This window comes from Tursiops truncatus, chromosome 9 (genome assembly GCF_011762595.2).
Source record: "Tursiops truncatus isolate mTurTru1 chromosome 9, mTurTru1.mat.Y, whole genome shotgun sequence".
Lineage (NCBI taxonomy): Eukaryota > Metazoa > Chordata > Mammalia > Artiodactyla > Delphinidae > Tursiops > Tursiops truncatus.
In genome coordinates, this window is record NC_047042.1 from 30735794 (window position 1) to 30756327 (window position 20534).

The 20534-nt window shown below is 38.6% G+C and overlaps 1 protein-coding gene across 4 annotated transcripts in view; it reads right to left on the reverse strand.

Moving 5' to 3' along the window:
* Positions 1–20534, reverse strand: part of KLHL7 (kelch like family member 7) — a 64499-nt gene that overhangs the window by 40245 nt on the left and 3720 nt on the right. For 2 of the 4 annotated variants that reach the window (XM_019928634.3, XM_019928643.3), the window contains 5 exons: positions 9361–9491; positions 5085–5187; positions 4088–4181; positions 3690–3814; positions 901–1076 (listed from right to left, as the gene is read on the reverse strand). In XM_019928634.3, coding sequence (XP_019784193.1) covers positions 901–1076; positions 3690–3814; positions 4088–4181; positions 5085–5163 — 474 coding nt within the window. In that variant the 5' untranslated portion in view covers positions 5164–5187; positions 9361–9491. The remainder of the gene's footprint in view (positions 1–900; positions 1077–3689; positions 3815–4087; positions 4182–5084; positions 5188–9360; positions 9492–20534) is intronic. The other 2 variants (XM_019928629.3, XM_019928652.3) reach the window with 1 other exon arrangement.

The window sequence follows — 20534 nt, forward strand, 5'->3', positions numbered from 1 at the left end:
CTGTCAACTTGAAAACTAATACTCTGGGCCATGAAGACTGGGAGAAAGAATACAGCTCAGTGCAAACCTTTTATCTCTAGAACAAAAGTAACTAAAAGCATGCGATCTTACTGTACCTCTATTAGTTTCCTATTGCTGCTATAACACATTATCACAAACTTACTGACTTAAAATACAGAGAAGGATGGGGAACTGAAAACAGGGTTTAAGTGAATGTCTGCATATCAAAGTGTTACCCCATCTAGTTCCCAACACCTGTACCCAGCTTACACCTCTGACTGTTTATCTGACAGTTCTGGAGGTCAGAGTCCAAAATGGGTCACACACTGGGCAAAAATCAAGGTGTCAGCAGGGCTGCCTGAAGGCCTACAGAAGAAACCATTTCCTTGCTTTCTCTAACATCTAGCAGCCATCTGCATTCCTTGGCTTGCGGCCCTTCCTCCATCTTCAAAGCCAGCAATGGCCAACCAAGTCTAATTCATATCACATCACTCTGACACTGACTCTTCTGTCCCTCTTCCATATTTAAGCACCCCTGTGATTACATTGGACCCACCCAATAACCTCCTCCTCTCATGATCCTTAACCACATCTGCTGAGTCTCAACTGCTATGTAAGGTAACACATTCACAGATTCCAAGGATTAGGGTGTGGACAATTCTGGGGGAGGCATTGTTTTACCCACCCAAGAGCATCTCTACAAGTGGCCGGTCTCTCAAAGAGCCAGCCCCTACAAGCACCCAAAACTTATTTTTCCTATGAAACAGAATTTGGAATTAGTGTAAACAACACATTCTCTCCTAATATGATTCTTTTCTTTGTCATGTATCCAAAAATGAAGCATAAGAAATCCATAGGGAAATTTTTACTAAGAAAAATGTGAGAAGCCAGTTTAGTCACCTGATCCTCTGCCCTCACAGTCAGAGTGTCCTGGTTGAGGAGATGTGTAACTCGCTTGACATCAAGTTGTAGAAATTCATCAGTTTTATAAACTTCAGTAAAATGCTGATGAATAAAGTCATCTGCGGTTGCTTTCAATTCAGGACAGTCTAGACACTCTGCTAGCACACTTATACCTGAACACAGAAAGAAAACAAATGAATAAAAGATGAATACCTTAAAAAACAAACAAATATATATTAAAGATTAAGTATGACTCCAGGAAAATGAAACAATAAATTTCATAAATCTGGATCCTTTTCTTTTCCATTGATTTGTCTATTGTTATGCCAATATACTCTCTTATGTGTGGCTGAATTTGGTACTTTGTAGGACAGGCCCCCCTTCAGTGTTTTTTCAAACTTTTCTTGGATACTGGTATAACATTTTCTCTTGTAAATAAATTTAAAATAAGCTTATAACATTCTACTTTTTAAAAATCCTGATATGACTTCAATTAGGATTGCTGAATTTCTGGATTACATTAGGGACAGTTGCTTGTTCTGCAACATGGAGGAGTTCCACTTAGGAACATGACATAGATCTCCACTTACATTTTTTTTTTTTTTTTTTTTTGTGGTACGCGGGCCTCTCACTGTTGTGGCCTCTCCCGTTGCGGAGCACAGGCTCCGGACGCGCAAGCTCAGCGGCCATGGCTCACGGGCCCAGCCACTCCGCGGCATGTGAGATCTTCCCGGACCGGGGCACGAACCCGTGTCCCCTGCATTGGCAGGCGGACTCTCAACCACTGCACCACCAGGGAAGCCCCCACTTACATTTTTTAATGATCTTCAATGTAATTAACAGTTTTTTTCATAGAAACCCCATATATTTTCCATTCAGCTATTTTATTTTCTCTTTAGGAGGGAAGATCCCCCTTAATTGATTATTAATGTTCTGTATCAGGAGTCTGCGAAATACTGTCCATGAGCCAAATCCAGCCCACATCTAGCTGTAGGGTCAGCAGCTAAGAACGTTTTTCATATTTTTGAAGGGTTGTGAAAAAAGGGGAAGTGGGGAGAAAAGGGGGGAGGGGAAGGAGAGGAGAAGCAGGAGAGGGAGAAGTAGGAAGAGGAGCAACAAGGACCACACGTGACACATGGCCCACAAAGCCTAAAATATTTGCTATTTGGCCCTTATAGGAAGTTTGCCAACCTCTGCTAAATAAAACCACTGATTACTGTATATGATCTTGTGGCAGGCCTGCATTCAAAGTCATTAGTTAAATTTATTTTAGTTTATTAGCTTTGATTTTCCATGTTTCACCTTCAATGCTGTCTTCAGATAGTTTTGACACTTTCGTATTTATAACCATAAAGGTTCTCATAACTGATGCCTGCTAGTGAGTTAGACTAGTTGTCATTTTCTGAATGCACTGACCAATGCCATGGCATGCTATGTGCTCAGTCTGCTACACCTGAACATTTATGTTCCCACCAGGGAAATGATATTTTCACCAAGAACCAGTATTTGTTTTTTAACTAACTTTTGGCAGTTGAATTTGTTGTAATTATGCTACTCAATTAAATATCATGCAGATCAATAAAATATCAATGTGAAAAGAAAGCAGTTGCTTCTATGAAACCTAATTCTAAGGTTTACAACAGACTTGAAAACAGCTCAAATTAAGCATGACCAGGACAACAGATAAAATCGGGGAAAACACTGCAAAATTCTAGAGGGATTCTATAATCAGACTGTCTTGCTCAGTTATCAATTCGTTTTAAGGAAACTAAAAATAAAAAATCATAGATAATATATTACTGATGTGACTTAGGTAAGACAGACAATGGATCTGTATTCAAATCACAGACTTGGTCTTACAGTCACAGATTGGCAGATTGGTATATTTTTATGTTACACTAAAATAACCCCTTTACGGCAGATATAATCTTGTTTAACCACTCACTGCGTTAATGAAATTTTAAATTAGCCAACAAACTACTGTTATGATTATGCCTGATAAGGAAACTTGTATTGTTGCCTTATTTATTTTTTTTGATTGACTACACTGGTGGAAATCTTCAGCACGAAGCTGAACGGTAGCATGTTTCCATGCAAAGAATATTAGCTTTAGGTTTCAGACACATACAGGTTAACTTACGTATTTTATTTCTAGTTTAAGAGTTTTTTTTAAACATTAGGAATGGGTATTGAAAACACAAAAGTGCCTTCAGCATCTGTTGCTATGATTTTAAGTATTTTTTTCCTATAGCATGTTAGTATAGTATATTATGTTTGGTTTTTTAATACTGAATCATTCTGTCATTTCTGAAGTAAATCATTACTCGTTTTCCTAAACACACAAAAACTCATTACTGAGGCTATTTTTTATTTTGGAAAATGTTGATACGGTATTTTATGGCTTGTTTCTGCCCAGGTTAATATGTACCTCCCTAACCTCCTCTTAAAATATATTACTAGGTGACCACCTACAGCAGTGGGATAAGGAGGGTAGGAGGAGACGCAGAGGGAGGGGATACGGGGATATATATATACATAGAGCTGATTCACTTTGTTATACAGCAGAAACTAACACAACATTATAAAGCAATTATGCTCCAATAAAGATGTTTAAAATAAATAAATAAAATATATTACTAGAAAATTTTGTACTGGACAACACCTTTAAGATTAAATGAGGGTAAAAAAAGATTAAACGAGGACACTTATAACCACGCTTTTTTTCTTTATTAAAATATACATTAACGGTGTTTTTTGTTTTGAAAAATAGGAATCTCATTTCTTACCAAGACAATTTGAAGCATCAACTTGTTCTTTCAAAAAATCAACACACATTTTCTTCACAGGTTCAATCTGGTACTGGTTTGCTGCATCTAACAAAGACTGAACATTGTTGCTATTCACAGAAATTCTGTAAGTAAGTTAAAGTGAATGTTAGTGTCCTACAATTTATTATTTAAATAATGCTACCATAGAATGTATCCTTCTAGCCCCCGAAATTAAACAAAAAATTAAACTTTACAGCCCTTGAGTTAGTATGGCATGGGATCCTCAAACCCCGCCCCTACCATCCGTGTAGTTTTTCATTCTGAAGACTCTGGAGCACACCAATTTGTTACAACAACGCTTTGCCATGGCAGATCCCGACCTTACTCCTCCACAACAGAAACGATCCTTAACTTACCTAGCGGTATAAGCGAATTCCACAAGTTGTTCAATAATGTCAGGTTCAGCATCTTTGAGTTCCACTTCAAAGGACTTTGATTCAAGCATGTTAGCTAATACAAAGAGAAGAAACAAACATAAATGGCATGAGTACTACCCTGAGTTTAACTGAAGAACCCAATCATTCTAGGCTGTGTTAAATGTTGGAGAAAAATAACAGGACAGAGACCTCCCTGAAAGAAAATACCTCAGAAAGCCCAACACATTCCTATAATAAATGCAAATTAATTCTCCATACTTGACATGTGCCTTAAAATAATTTTTTAAGAAATTAGTGAATTAGTGTACTTCTAAAAAAAAAAGCCCAAATGAACAGAGAGACATAAAAATGCATTTAGTATTTCCCCAACTCCTAAATTAATTTGGTAGCATTCTCTTAAATTGTTATGGGCAAAATGCCTCTGATGTAGCTGGAACAAACCTACAAGCACAATGACAATTATATGTATAGTCAGCTTTCACTAGCAAAGCTTCTCATTCTTCCCCAAAACCCTGGTAGGTAGCCAGAGCACTAAAGAGAAAACTTGAGGCAGATATATTATATAACCTGATCAAGCTCACGAGCAGTACTAAGTAGAACCAGGACTTGGACCCAATTCTCAACTCCAAACTAGGGTTCTTTCTAGTATAATGTATTTCATTTTTCTTTAGTTTAACTTGCTAGATAAAATGCCATAAGACTTATCTGCTCCTCTGCCTTTCCACCAGAGGTTAAGAAAAAAACCTGGTATTCAAGCAGAAGCTATATCTCCATTAATAAAGACTTCAGGCCTTTAGGGCTAACGAAAGGACAGTTTTCCTTTGATCAATCATCACCATGACCACTCTTCAATCTCTTCACTGTTCTGTGGACTTAACTTAAAGTGCTTTTAAAACTGGGAAAAGTGGCATATTTTCAATTAGACCCCACCTAATTCTCATAGAAAAATTATTATGCTTTATCTTAAGATACTTACTTGTGAACATTAAGTTAAAAAAATGACTCGCTGCAGCAAGGACAACACGATGAGCAGGTATCTTTCTTTCCTGGACCATAAGGATCACATCACACAATGTTTTCTAATCAAGAGAGAAATAAATAAAATTAAAAGGGGTTCAATGGGCATGGCTTAGCCAAGATATAAAACAGGCACTTGCCAAATGCTTTATCTCTATTTTGTATTTAAATCCAGTCTTTTTCCAGCACAGATTTTGTTTTTAACATAAAACCTATTTAGGAAGGACTTACAGAGTTGCTGTCATGAGTTTGCTGTATCAAAATTTGGCACTTAGCTTCTCAACAGTCAGGAAAAAAAAAAGATCTTTATAATCAGAAAAAAGTAGTCTACTAATCTTTAGGGGAAGCCAAATTTTTTTCCTACATAAATTCTAAGATATTTCTCATGGTGAGATTTTATGGGGACATTAAATGACCTAATTAATGGCAATGTCCTTGATGGTTTTTCAAATATAACAATCTGCTTCTTAAAAATTGTCCTTGATAGAATGCAGGTGCACACTGCATTTTCCAAGAAAGTTGCCTTCATAGATCTAACCTGCAACAGAAACAACTCAGAATATACAGAGTGGATGAACCAAATGTCCATTCAGCACTCTCTCCTTAAATAACATCTCTCTAAAATGCACTTCTGATGGGACCTGGATAGCAGCCACTTTTAAATTGTGATTTCTGACCTAGGCCAAAATGTGTCGCTCTAGGTTACTGAAAGAAGGCAGATCTAGATTATACACTTAAAATGTTGGAAAAATGGGGTATATTAAGGAAAAAATTTAAGATTTACTGGAACCCTTAAAGATGAATTCCAAGGAAAAAGAAATGTCCTTTTTATCAAATAAAATTTCAATTTTTTAATGAAGTTAAAGATAACATACAGCTTGGGCTCAGAAAAAATTTTGTAAAGCACCCTCTTAGGCACTGGGAATATGAGGTAAATAATATTTTCAGAGTAATTTCACTCACAAAACTAAATAATGGCTCAAGAGCTCAGAGGATATGGCATTTTCCAAATTTTAAGTATTTTACTAAAACTACTGATATAGTTTCTGATAGATAAATCACTGTTATTTCCTACTTTATTACTTCATGAATAAAAAACCCAAATAAGACGGTAATGCTTAGAATGAGAAAAGAAATGGGTCCCAATTAATGGGCTAAGGGATGAACATTTCACTCTTACAGCTTACTTAAATATTTTTTATAAGGCCTATAGACTATTGCTTAGAAATTATATGCAGATTATAGTTAAAGCTACTGTTACTCCAACAGTGTCTTAAATTTTTATTTCCTTTTATTTGGGGAGGGGGTACAGAACAGGCATAGCTCTCAGGTGATTTTGCTGCACCCAAAAATACCAGGTAGCAAAACCAAGCCACCTATTTGGTTACTATCAAAACAAGCTGATCAAGTTGCTGAAGATAAAGAAAGAGAAAGGGAGGAGGGAGGGAAGGAAGGAAAAAAGGAGGGAGAGGAAGAAAGAATACTGACAGAATAGCAAGCAAATTAGATAGGTGAGGGACCTATGGCTGCTGATGGGAAGTTCCAAAAAATGTAAAGCTAAACTGAAATGTAGCAAAAAACCTTTCCAAGGCATACTCAGGAATGGGGAATGTTAGTGTAGTGAATTTACAGGCACTGAAGGAAGTTAGAGAAATCAGAGGGATCTTTGTACAATTTAGTCTTAGTCTAAGATTAATCTCTAGCCAGTTAGTAACGTTGTGTGTGGCGAGTAGGAGGAGGTGAAATGGGAGCAATCTTTTATATCCAAATGGTGCATTTATTTGACTGGACTACAATAGATTAATAGGTCCTATTCAACAAGAAATGAGACGGACCTAAAGGCAGAGGTCCCTCCTGCTATCAATCCTCTGGGGAAGAGGTGTATGCAAAGACAGGAAATGGGAAGAGACAGAGATTCAGGTGATCTGGAGAATGAGAGGTAACAAGTCCTAGGTGAATGGAAGAGAAACAAAACAAACAAAACTACCTTTTGAACAATACATCTTCACTGGATTAAACAAACCAAAAAACCTTGCAATTTCTCTGTTTATGTCCTCCCAAAATTGTATCTTTGTATTTATTATTTTCAGCTTCTGAATCTTTAGTCTCTTATAAACAGCATAGATTTTTGTGTAACTTAGTCTGAAGTTCTCACCATCTAATAATTATTTTTAGTAGGGTTTAGTTGAATCCCTCCTATTTATTACTGATAACTTATGTTTCATCTTACATATGCCATCTTTTTAAATACTATTTATTATGTTTCCTTGCTGTCTTCATTTTTCTTTTTTTAAAACTGTCGGTTGCTATTTTGGTCACATTTTCTTTGGACTTTTTCCTCCTTTAGGTGTCTCATTTACAGATCTGTCAAGTATTTGCAAACTGAATCCAGCAGGGTATTGTTCTAGGAATGCAAGAAGGGTTCAAGAATGATAATTCTATAAATGTAATTCATCATACTGACAGGTTAAAAGAGAAAATTTTCATGTAGTAGAAGGACTTCAGGGAATTCCCTGGTGGTCCAGTGGTTAGGACTCCCGTGCTTCCATTGCAGGGGGCACGGGTTCGATCCCTGGTCAGGGAACTAAGATCCTGCATGCCGTGAGGCTTGGCCAAAAAAAGAAAAAAAAGAAAAACTTCAATATATGGGCAAAAGAGTGTTTGATAAAATTAAAAATTCATTTCCTGAGATTCTTTAATAAAGAAAATGATGTGTCTGTATGTTGAAGGTCATTCATCAGAATCAACAGCAAACTAGTGAAGCAGGAGAGACATTCTCATTCAAGTTTGAAATATACACACACACACCCTGTCACATTGTTCTGGAAATTTTAGCCATATCACTAAGGAAATAAAGATAAATCAATTTAACACTTGTAGAACTAATATGAAAAGTTAGTAAGGTGGCTAGACAAATAAGATAAACATGAAAAAGCAATTAGATGTGAGTAATATGCCATTAGAAAAACACACAAATGAGAGAAATAAAAATCCCAGTCATAGCAGCAACAAAATAATTAAATGTTGAGAAATAAACCTAAGAAATGTGAGGGATCCACAATAACGGGCATTTGGCATATGATAAAGATACCATTTCACATATGTGGTGAGAAGGTGGAGCACAGGTAATGTTTAAGGCAGTGAAATTATTGTGTGTGATACTCTAACAGTGGATATATGTCATTATACACCTGTCAAAACCCACAGAATGTACAACACAAAGAGTGAACCAATAATGTAACAATGGCTCATCCATTGTAACAAATGCCCCACACTTAGACAAGATGTTAATAATAGGGGAAACTGGGGCGAGGGGGAGGGACAAAGGGGTAAATGAAAACTGCACTTTCTGCTCAATTTTTCTGTTAAACCTAAAACTGCTCTAAAAAAAAAGTTTAATTTAAAAAATGTGGTGAGAGATTTGATAATTGAAAAAATGGGATAACATATCAATTTGAGAAACAACAGATTTCTCTGTCATGAAGTACTCTCTCTTCCTCTGGGGAAGGTAAGTACTGGGAAGGAAGTTTCAGTTCTTTTCTCCAACTGTCGCTCGTCGAAGAGTGACTACAGGATGAGCAAGAGCATGGCAGAGGTCACTGACCACACACTGCCAGGCCTCCTGGCTCACTCTTCTTCCATTAATCTGCCCCCAAAGTAGAACGTAATTCATTGGGAGGCTTGCCCCTATCTATGGCAGGAGAGGACTGTTCCCATTCCTCAGCTGCTCTGCCTCAGACTGGGTAAGTTTTTAGTTAAGGGGAAAAAGAAGAGGAAGCCCATTTTATGCTCAACTCAACGCCATGTTCACTAGTCTGTCATCACCATTAATTTATCTGTCTCCTACCTTTACTGCTCAAATATTTAGAACCAGAAGAAGAAGAGGGCCCCTCAAATCCATATGCATAGACACTCAAACAGAGGCAAACAGAAACTTCGGTGCTACTTTAGTGTTTGCAAGTATTAGACACTTTTGAGGGAAGAGTCCTTTGGTTTGGAAAGACCTCAAAACAGGCAAGCATTTTAGGCATGCATTAGTGGAATAACCTTTTGCTCTCTGTATGTATTTGCCAGACAGGACTGCAAAGGCACTTCAGGTTCCTGAAAGCTCCACAGCACTGCATGAGGTTCTAGCTTTTAACAATATGTGCTGGCGTTAGTAGGAGGCATGCAAGCAGCTGTCCCAAATTCTATTCTTTATTGTATCCCAAGGAGAGGACTGAGGAATGACTAACCTTTGGATTTATGTAGCTTGTCAACAAGGTTCTGCAATCAGTCCCTCCCAGCGTGATTTCAAGTTGACCCTGGGTACAAATCCCCGGGTAGACTGTAGATTCAACTATAGTTGGGTGGTGGATTTAAATCACTGAAAGGATAAACGAAAATGGAACCCTTATTATATAGGGTAAATCATCATGTTGGATTGAGATACTAGAAAAGTCTCAAAAAAGCCATAATAAACCCAAAGGTTAAGAGAAAAAAAATTAAAAGGCCTCTTTAGAAATCATCTTTGTTCAGAAAAGCAAGGAAAACAGCACTGGGCTTAAACACATGTATAATCACAATAAGGCAAGTGGGAAAGTTGAAGAAAAACAAAGGAACACACCTAGATTAATAAAGGAAAAGGGGATTTCCTTCCTTAAGGGGAACATATATATGACAAGCTAGGCCAAACAGCTTTGAAAGGGAAAGGAGATAAACTTTGGTATAACTGTTCTTTAAAAGACGAAATTAGGAAACAAAAAAAAAGTTATTTTTATTGTTATTTATACAAAAGCAATATGGACCAAAGAGATATAGTGAAGGAAGAAAGAATTCAGGAGCAGACTAAATCGTTTCTCTCAGAAAGAAGCTTGGTCCTGGAATTTTTTTATAAGATTTCTTTTAAAGCTAAAGGTAAGAAATCAAACACATAATTAAAGGACTGACCTCAAAGGCTGGGACAATTATAGTAGGTGATTACAGTAAGTTCAGATTGATTTGAAAAGGGAAAAGAAGAGCAGCAATAGAGTATTTCATGCATTGTTAAATAATCTGGAAGGTGATCTGGTGGGAAAACAGGCAAGGTATATGCTCTAGTGCAACGTATATGGGAAGTTTGTGGAGATAAGACTAAGGGACAGTAGTAGGACTCCTTAAGGGAAGCCAAATAATTCAGACATAGTCCAGACCTAAGTTAGATGCTGGGCTTCCCCATAATTAAAATTACCTTACTGAGGGTGGTAAGGGTTGGCAGTAATCCTGAACACAGAGACCTCTTATTTTCCACCATGGCAAAATCTATAGACTTTGAAAGGCACTAGTAGAAGTAGGTTAGCAAAACATCTGGGCCCAAAAGGAAAAGAGGCATTTGATCTATACAATGTTAGCTCTACAGGATAGGAAAGTATTCAATTTAAAAACAGGTTAATAACTCAGCTGGGGCTATCTGGAAGGAAGAGACACAAAGACACAGCCCATTTTGACACAAATAGGTAACAGAAAGGAATGTGTCTGCTACCACCAAGTTTCCAAAGCCTAGAAAACAAAAAATGAAGAAAGGCAAGGTTTTGAGGAGCGCACTGTAAAGGGCCACAGGCCTTAGAGGAATCTGTTAAAGGTCACACTCCAGCTGAGACAAATGGACGGGAATAGAGAAAAGGCTCTTCCAAGAGATAGGATTAATGTATATAAAGAAACTGAATCACTTTGCTGTACACTTGAAACTAACACAACATTGTAAATTAACTATACTTCAATATATTTTAAATATATACATATATATATATATATATATATATAAGGAATTTCACAGGAGGTGAGGCTTCTAATGAGGACACAAAGGTGCAGAACAACCAGGAGGATTAGAACTGTAGAGAATTCAAGGCCACAAACTGTGCTCTGCACAACTGCCTGTTACAAACGTGGATCACTCTCCTCCCAAAAGGGAGGGAAGAGTTTGTCACTAGACAAAACTCAATCATTTCTGCCAGGACCACAGGGTTCAAAAAAGAAAGGAAAATTAATCTTTAAACATGCAGGATGGACAACAAGGGGAAAAAAGAAACTCTAAGAGACTGAGCAGCTGAGAAATCCCCCTGGCAAATACCTAACACTTTGCCCATGAGAAACAATGTATCATATGCCAATGAAACATTATTATGCATATGTGAAATTCCTTCCCTATCCAGTAAACATAGTGTCCCTATTGGCCTCTTGATAAGTGATTCCTCCCAGCTGAGTTTAGTCTTACTTAGGGTCTATCAATTACAGAGAGCTGACACAGACTGGCAAGCTGTCAAAACCAAAAGCCAAGATTTTCTTACTTTGAGAACCCTGTTCCTCCAGAAACGAAGTTTCTATCTGTTTTTGGCTGGGAACAATAAGGTGGGTTAGGACTGTATAATAATGTGTCAACATATGCACTATTTATTGTAGAGAGAGTAGATGTGCTTGTATCTTTTCAGGTTTGTAGGGGTGGGGGTGACACTATGCTAATCTTAAAAGTCCCAGAGACCCTTTGACATACTGAAAACATGTGACGCAAACTACCTTGAAATTGGAGACGTTCAGCTTTGGAGGTGCTAAACTAACTTAATCTATTCCAATGGAAGACAGCCTACGCTGAAGCTGCTGAAGAAGTTACCCTGACTTGACCCAAACACTTAAGTGAATGCCTTCTGGCTGAGACTGAGGAGTTTAAGAAACCAGGGAGAGCAGACTTTTGCCTTTCAATTGCCTTAATTTTAATTTACAGGGAGATTACAGATGTGGGAATTTAATAATGAGGGTTCATAACAGACAAATTTGGGGGATTTTCTGTTGCTAGTATGGAATTAGATGGAGTGCTGTCATTTGGTTCACTGCAGACAATCCGGAGAGCTATGAATGACATCTTGGCTGAGAAAAATTTAAGATGAGAAATGGAAATGACCTTCCAGTCTAGAGTTAACTTAAGAGGTATCGACCCATTCCAGAGCTTTCTGGAGTAAAAATTTAAATAACCTCTTCAACTGTTCTTCAGAGGCTACAAAAAGGAACAGTCATTGATAGAGGCTGCCTTGTCAGCCTTTAAGATAGAACAAAGCACTCCCTGTGCCAGTAAGAAAACAGAACAACTAAAAGACAAAGCAAACCTGGGAATTCGAACTCACAGTACTTTGTCCAGCCAACTTTTGTGAGGGGATTTGGTGCCGGAATTCTACCATTCAGCTCTTGAGATTCTCAACTCAGGGAGTTTATGTAAAGATCAATTGCCAACTGAGACATAATAGAACACCCTATTGACAGATGGGCAACTACCTGGCAATCCCCTATATGCAGTGCTTTTCTAGTAAATTAAGTTGGAAGATGAGGCTGTGCTTAAGACCACCCCTGCAAATCCTCTGTTCTCAACACCGCTTAGACACAGAAAGACACACACAGTTTATTCTCTTTTCAGGGAAAAGCCTCAGATCAGTGGTTTTCAAACTGTTTTCTTTAAGCAGCTGAATCCATTTTCAGTCCATTTTCATTCTATCTATACAGATTAAGTGGTTTCACTTAATCTGTATAGATAGAATGGGTTCTAGCCAGAACTAGCCTGGCAACCAAGGCATGGAAGAGGCTCCCCTCACTAATATGCTTAAGGATTCATTTACAAAAATTTTGTTTCTTATCTCAGCAATTAGTCTTTCTGGAGGTGGATTCTGCTAGCAGTTTAGAGATTTGGGGACCCAAAAGAAGAATCATTTAATCAAGAGGTATAACAACATTTCCACAGAACTGACAGTTAAGACTGTGACCTGGCCATTTTGGCCTCCTCATGCCACTGGGTAAAAAGTTATTACATTTGGGGAGGCGCCTGATCCTGGCCACCAAGAAAAAAGTTGTTGCTCTTCCTCCATGGGACAGAAGATGACTGGAACTCGGGGACCCCCCTGGATACCTCCTGGTTGTTGGGAGAGACAGTTATCTATGGGTCTTGAGCTCCTGCATATCTTCCTGGACGTGCCAAGAATGCAAGGCTCTACCACTTTTTACCCAGGCCATCATTTCTCAGGGTTTTGTTGGCAGAAAGCGACCATAGGGTGAGATAATGTCTCCCCTCCAGGATAAACAGCAAGCCTGCCTATCATTTGCTATAGAAGTGGCAGATTCCTTACTGTTTATTCCTTAGCTGCAACACAAACCCTAACATCCATCTGGGTCCCACCATGTCACCCTCATAGTACTTGTGGGGCAAGGGGAACCGATGCATACATGCTGATGCTGGTGATGCTGTGAACAATCAAGTCTGTTCTCTCTGACCTAGGGGTCTCATGTCTTCTGCCAGCATCCATTAAACAGCAACAGGCTAACTAATCAGCTTTTAAGTAGCATAAAATCAAATCCCAGACCCAACACTAGTACTGCCAACTGCAGTGGTAAATGTTAATGTAAGACTAAAGTAACCCTATACAGGCAAGACCAAAGGTTCAAGATACCTAGGAATAAAAGACCCGGTCACCCCATCAGATAAAGAACCTTAAGGGGTTGGCTAAAGACAAAGAATAGGAATAGCCAGTGAAGGAAGAAGTCACAAACACAACAATGAACAAATAATAAACAATGAATGTGGCTTCTACTTTTATTTTCATCTTTTTTTTATATTTACCTAAGTTTTAACTAGTTTCCTTTCCCCTGCACGATCATATAAAGAATCTATTATTACATATACCCTTAGCGTCTTAAAATGCCTATAGAAGGAATGGATATCACCAAGTGATCCTGGAGTTAGATATGGTAAGTGAAAAAATTTAATTGGTGATATATATATATATATATATAATTTTTTAAAAAATTATAGGACAGGGCTTCCCCGGTGGCGCAGTGGTTGAGAGTCTGCCTGACAATGCAGGGGACGCGGGTTCGTGCCCCGGTCCGGAGGATCCCGCGTGCCACGTAGCGGCTGGGCCCGTGAGCCATGGCCGCTAAGCCTGCGCTCTGCCGCAGGAGAAGCCACAGCAGTGAGAGGCCCGCGTACCGCAAAAAAAAAAAAGAAAAAGAAAAAAAAAATTATAGGACAGAATAAGAGCATGCATGTTTGTATTGGACAACCTAAGGTATAGGTCAGAGTGGATATTTGTGGATTCTGGCAATCTAGCATCCAATTTCCCCTGCCTCCTAGAACCCCGAACTCTCATTTCTGGAGAAAATGTTCATTATGAACTATCTTGGGGAGAGGGCAATTCTCAGAGCCTGCCTCTCATTATGGAACCAGTAAATCAGATAATTCTTCTATTCACTCCTTAGCAGAGCCCTAATCTGGCAAACAATCTAAGGCCAACCAATTAGATACCTACTTCCAGGATTTTGAATCTTGGGTGAATGAAAGATGGGGCGGTGTGTTGTGGGACGACGGGATGTCTTTATCGTGGCACCAGCAAGTCGTCAAGACTGTTCCTGCATTGTAACCTTGACTCCAGGGTTTCTGCAGCCTAGCTACCAAAGAATCCCTGGGCTTGTCTGCCAGGACTGCTCATCTTCCAGCCTACGGTGAATGGCGTAAGTTCCCGATACCCTTGCAATAAATTACTTTTACTTAAGACAGAATGGTTTCTGTTGCTGGTAACCAAGAATCCCAGCAGATTCACTGTGATAATAACAATACCAACAATATCTGTGTAACACTGAACAATTTATCAAGAGTTTTCACATTCTTTCTCTCATTAGTCCCAACATCAGTAAGGTAGGTTCAGTGTGATATTATGATCATTGTGCACATAAGAACATAAAAGGCTGAAGAATCGACCTACTCAACGTCACACAATTAGTAAGAAGACAGAGCAGAATTCAAAACCAGAAATCTGTTTGAATCCAACGTGCATGTTATTTCCACTATAGCACACTGCTTCCTAAAGCAATGAGTGACTAAAGGCAAAATTGCTAAAAAGTTTTACAGAAGACACAAAACCATTTTAAAATAATTTTTCACAGTAATAGCTTAGTGTAATATTAAATTGTGATCCAATTTAATTGCAACTCAAAGAGAAGGTCTAAGGCAGAACTCATTTAATCCTGGCACACCATTTTCCAGTAAGCTAACCTGAAATAAGATGGCATATTCTTAAGAGTGTTTCTCTTAAACGTTAATCAACCACATTTTTTGACAGCTCAACAGAATGTAACTAAATTATATGCTATATTATGTACTAAAAAATTTATCAGTGATTTCACTAATATGAATCTTTGCAGTAGATGCCAACTGGAGTAGCCACCTGACTTACAATTCCTCCTTCTCAGGAAACGGCCTCAATACATGGGCCTTTCAAGATCATGTTTGTGCTACATGGCCCTATTCTGCTTAGGATAATTTATTCACAGGATTAACATTTAACCCAAACTACGTCTATCAGATCCTCTCTCTCCAAGATCTGAAATTCTGAAAGAGAAACAGACTGCAAGTAGTCAGAGCTGAGGTGCAATTAAGGCAGTGTCCTAGAAAAAGGTCAGAGGCTTTTGGGGCTACCCTGGTTCTTGCATCTCCCAAATCTTGACTGTCCCCCTTCTTCTCAGAAGGTAATTTTAATACAATCATGTCTCTCTTAAGATGTGCTTCTGTACTCATTTATTCAACACACATATGGTGTCATGATGACAGTATGCACTAGATACTATAGAGTTTAGCAGAACATTGATACCATCTGGGAAAGCTTAGGCCACAAAGGGGGCAGTTTCCTCTCCATATACTCCCCACTCTGTCCCTGCTTTGTCCTCTAAAATTTGCTTTCCCCCTCCCCCCACCATTCCATTAAAACCTTACTTGCTAAAACCACCAATTTTCAAACTCACTGGACAATCTCTTTTTTGACCTCCCTAGAGCATTGGATACTCCCACCTGGCTCTCCTTTGTAACTTAATCTTGGTTTCAATGACATTATTCTCTGCTGTCTTTCTTCCTCCCACACTTTAATCTCCAATGCACTTCTCTGCTTATCCTTTAAAATGTTGATGCTACCCAGATCCTCTGTCCACTCATCCTCTAGGTGTTATCAACCATACATATGATATCAACTATTGTATTAACAAATATTTGAGCACCTATGTAGTAGATGTTGGCAATACAGCTGAACCAGCCAAACACAGTCCCTGCCCTCATGGAGCTTAGAGCCTAGTAGCAAAGACATGCAATAAACTAAATAGTGTTTATTGCCTTTATAGAGCTGATAAATGCATGAAAGAAAGGAATAGAGTGCTGTAAGAGCATATGTAATAGAGGGGCTTGACATAATCTAGGACATTCAGGGAAGAAGTGGCTTTTAAAGTAAGAACTGAGGGACTTCACTGGGGGTTAAGACTTTGCCTTCCAATGCAGAGGGTGCGGGTTCAATCCCTGGCCGGGGAAGCCAAGATCCCACATGCCTCGGGGCCAAAAAAAACCCCATAAACATAAAACAGAAGCAGTACTGTAACAAATTCAATAAAGACTTTAAAAATAGTCCACATGAAAAAATCTTAAAAAAGAAAAAAAAGAAAGAACTGAGGCATGAGTAGGAAGGGAAGCGAGTCATAGAACCTTTATGACAGGGCTTTGAAGGCCAAGTTAAAGATAAATATTCATTATAAGTTCATGATAATTAACCTCAAAAAATACTGCTGTCAATCCCTGGTCAGGGAACTAAGATCCCACAAGCTGTGCGGTGTGGGAATTTGCTGGCAGTCCAGTGGTTAGGACTCCTACAGGGGGTATGGGTTTGATCCCTGGTTGGTCGGGTAACTAAGATCCCACACGCCATGTGGTGCGGCCAAAACAGCAACAAAACAAAACCACACTGCCAGCCATCATACCATTTCTATTCTTCACAAAAACAACTTTCCTCAACCTCCAGCTTCATCTTCTTCCTCCTCCATTTTAGCAGATGATCTCATCTCCTACTTTTCAGAGAAAACAAAAGCCTCTAGATAGGAACTCCTTCATTCTCTTGATTCCAAACACACCCACCTATGTACCTACCACCCACCTATGTACCTACCACTCCTACGTACTCCTTCCCACTCCTATGGAAGAGGAATCATCCTCCTCCCACAGGAGATTACTCACCTTTACTTTTGGACTTCATCTCAGGAATCATCTATCAATCACCCATTCTGTTTCATATATATTAAACCTCGCCATTTCAAATGAATTCTTCCTATTAGTTTTTAAACACACATACCTCTTCCATTTAAAAAGGCTTTATGTGATTCCCTCACTCCCTTCAGGGCCAAATCTGAAATGAACTGTCTCAATTTTCTCATATCCTACTCACACTAATCTGACTTCCATCGTCTCCCCATCAAAACAACTCTCATCACAGTCAATAAGCCCCTCTTTGTTGCTACATCCTCTGAACATTTCTAGCTCTAATCTTACTCTGACTTCTCTTAGGCTTCAAAATTTGTCATCTCCCTCTGAAACAATTTCTTCTCCGATTCTCAAAACTCTCATTTTCCTCCTACTCTTCTGGCCATTACTTTTTTGTCTTCTTTACAGGCTCATTCCCTACCCAGCCTTTATCCTAGATTATTAACTCTCCACAGCTTCAATGAAGTTTATCTTCTATATGCAGATACCTCAAAAATTTATACTTTTAACCCACAACTCTCCAGACCTGTCAACTCATCAGATACCTTAATGTCTCAGGGGCACTGCACACTAAACTATCTAAAACACAAACTATAATCCTTTCCTCAAAGCCTTGATCCATTTCCAGTATCTCCTCTCTCAGAGAACTGTGTCACCATCCATCTAGTTATGCATTTCAGAACCCTGGAGGTCATAAATGACATCTTGTACAGAACCCCTCAGCATCCAATCAACCACCACCATCACAACAACAGCAAAAATAGCCAACATTTATTGAGAGCTTACTCATTATCAGGTTCTGTTTTAAGTTATCTTAATTTGCTTTTCTAATCTAGTCATCACAACCACATATCGTTACCATCACTAAGTCCTGTTGATCTTACCTCCTAAATCTCTTGAATATATCATCTTTTCTTTATTGATACTGCTGTCGCTGCTATCACCTTAGTCCAAAGGACCATCTCACTGCGCTACTGTAACAACTTCCTGTTTGGTCTGCCAGCATCTACTCTGAGAGCTAATTCATTCACCATAGAGCAGTCAATCATCTTTTTCGAAAGAAAAACTGATACACCTATTCCTCCTCTCATACACATATATATTTGAAAGGGTTTTAGAATAAAAGCAAAACCCCCTAACTTGACTTATGAGGCTACACACGGGCAGATCTTTAGCTACTTCTCCAATTTCATCTTGCACCATCCTCCCCTTATGTTCTGTGCTCCAGTCACACTGGCCTTTTATCAGTCTCTTGTACCTGCCATTTTATGGTAAGTAGGTCTCACACAATGGGTTCTCAACAAGTATTCATCTAAATGGATAAGTTAGAAAGCCAAACTGAAATAGGGGAATAGATAAACAGTGAGCCAAGAGGCAGTGATTCTACCCACCTTTTGGTTTTAACAAGGGGGAGAGGGATATTATTTGCAGGGAAATACTGAGACTAAGTGTATTGGTTTGTTTGTTGATTTAAAAGCTAGAGAGGTTAAAACATGCCTAAATGCTGATGGCTAGAATCCAGCAGAGAAGGAGAAGTTAAAGATGCCTAACAAAGAAAGAATAACCAATGGTGTTAACTTTTCTGACTACACTAATACTGAGAAAGTCAACGCCCAGGTGAAAGTACTGGCTTTGAATGGCTTTATCCATCGTAGCAGAATTTTTTAAAAGTGCCAAAACAGGTTTATAGATTTGGTGGTGGAAAGTTAAAAGTTAGATAGTTCCAGACTAATGACTTCTATTTATTTGTGACGTCAAAAGAGGGATGATGTACTGAAAGTGAGGATACAGAGTAAGGGCTTGGGTTAGAGGAAACCAGTAAAATAAATAGTAAGTAGAACTGCTCACCAGTAGTACTGCCAGCCCAGCTGAAGTTAGGACTCACCTGGCAGAGGACTGCCCAGTAATGGGATATTCTTCAGCTGTGCTTAGAAGCGTTGCACAAAGAAGGTAAACAGTCATCAATGCTTTTTGCCCAAAGGATGTAAAAAAAAGGACTGAGGGCCAAGAAAGCTTAGGACATTGAAAAGAGAGTGAAGAGAGAGATATATCTCCTAAACTGGACAGACAAAAAGAGAAAATAGAAGAGAGTTAAGAATAGAAAGGTCTGGATAATGGGAGTTGTCAATGGGAGTTGTTATGCAAATTAAATGAGACAATCATATAAAACACTTTGGAGAATGGCTGGTACAGAATAAGTGCTCGAGAAGTGTTTCTGTTATTGAGGATTTAATGCAGAAGGTTTAGATTATTCACAAGAGACCCTAAACATTAATGACATGTAGTAATTGACAGTCTTGGAGAGGTGAGTACACAGAAGCTGAGTCATTTTAGTTAGTAAGGGAGCCCAGGTGACTGCCCAGCATCCAATCCTCAAATCAGCTTTGTGGTTCTCTCACTTAACTCTCAATGGGGCTTTAACATAAGCTTTTAAATTCTAATTACGTTTTAATTCATTTAACCTGAGGAAACTGTGAACTGCAGTGGTACTCAGAAAGTTCTCAAAACATCTCTCAATTGTTAAGGGTCTTCTGGACTTCATTAACACAAAAGCAACAGCACTGGGTACCTGCAAGAGTGACTGTGACCCTGCCCTGCTTTTTAAAGCCCCTTTCTAGTGTAACAGATAATAACATTAATCTAAAAAAAAGCTGGAAAAATGAATGAAAAGGTGCTCAACCAAATTAAATAAGATGCCACTATACGTCCACTAGAATGGCTGTTATAAAGACTGACAATACCAAGTGTTAGCAAAGATGCAAAAGCAAAAGCCAAAGTATGAACTGGCACAACTTTGGCAACTGTACCACAGGATCTATTAAAGCTGAATGTAGCCTAACCTATGACTCAACAGCTCCACGCTTGGGTATTTCCCAACAAAAATGCAGAAATGCATACATGTACACATCAAAAGTCATGTACAAAATGTACAAAAATATTCAAAGTAGTACTACGTTTAATAGTACACGATAGAATGGATAAATTGTGGTGTATTCATACAATGGGATATTACATACAATGAAGATGGACTAGAACAACACACAACAATATAGATAAATCTCACAAACAAAATGCTAGCTTTAGTGTCCATAAGTTTGTTCTCTACATCTGTGTCTCTATTTCTGCCCTGCAAACCGGTTCATCTGTACCATTTTTCCAGGTTCCACATATATGCGTTAATATACGATATTTGTTTTTCTCTTTCTGATTTACTTCACTCTATGACAGTTTCTAGACTTGGACATCAAGGCAGGAAAGTGGCGGGGTGGTGGTGGTGGTGTTGGGACGAATTGGGAGATTGGGATTGACATCTATACAGTCATATGTATAAAATGGATGACTAAT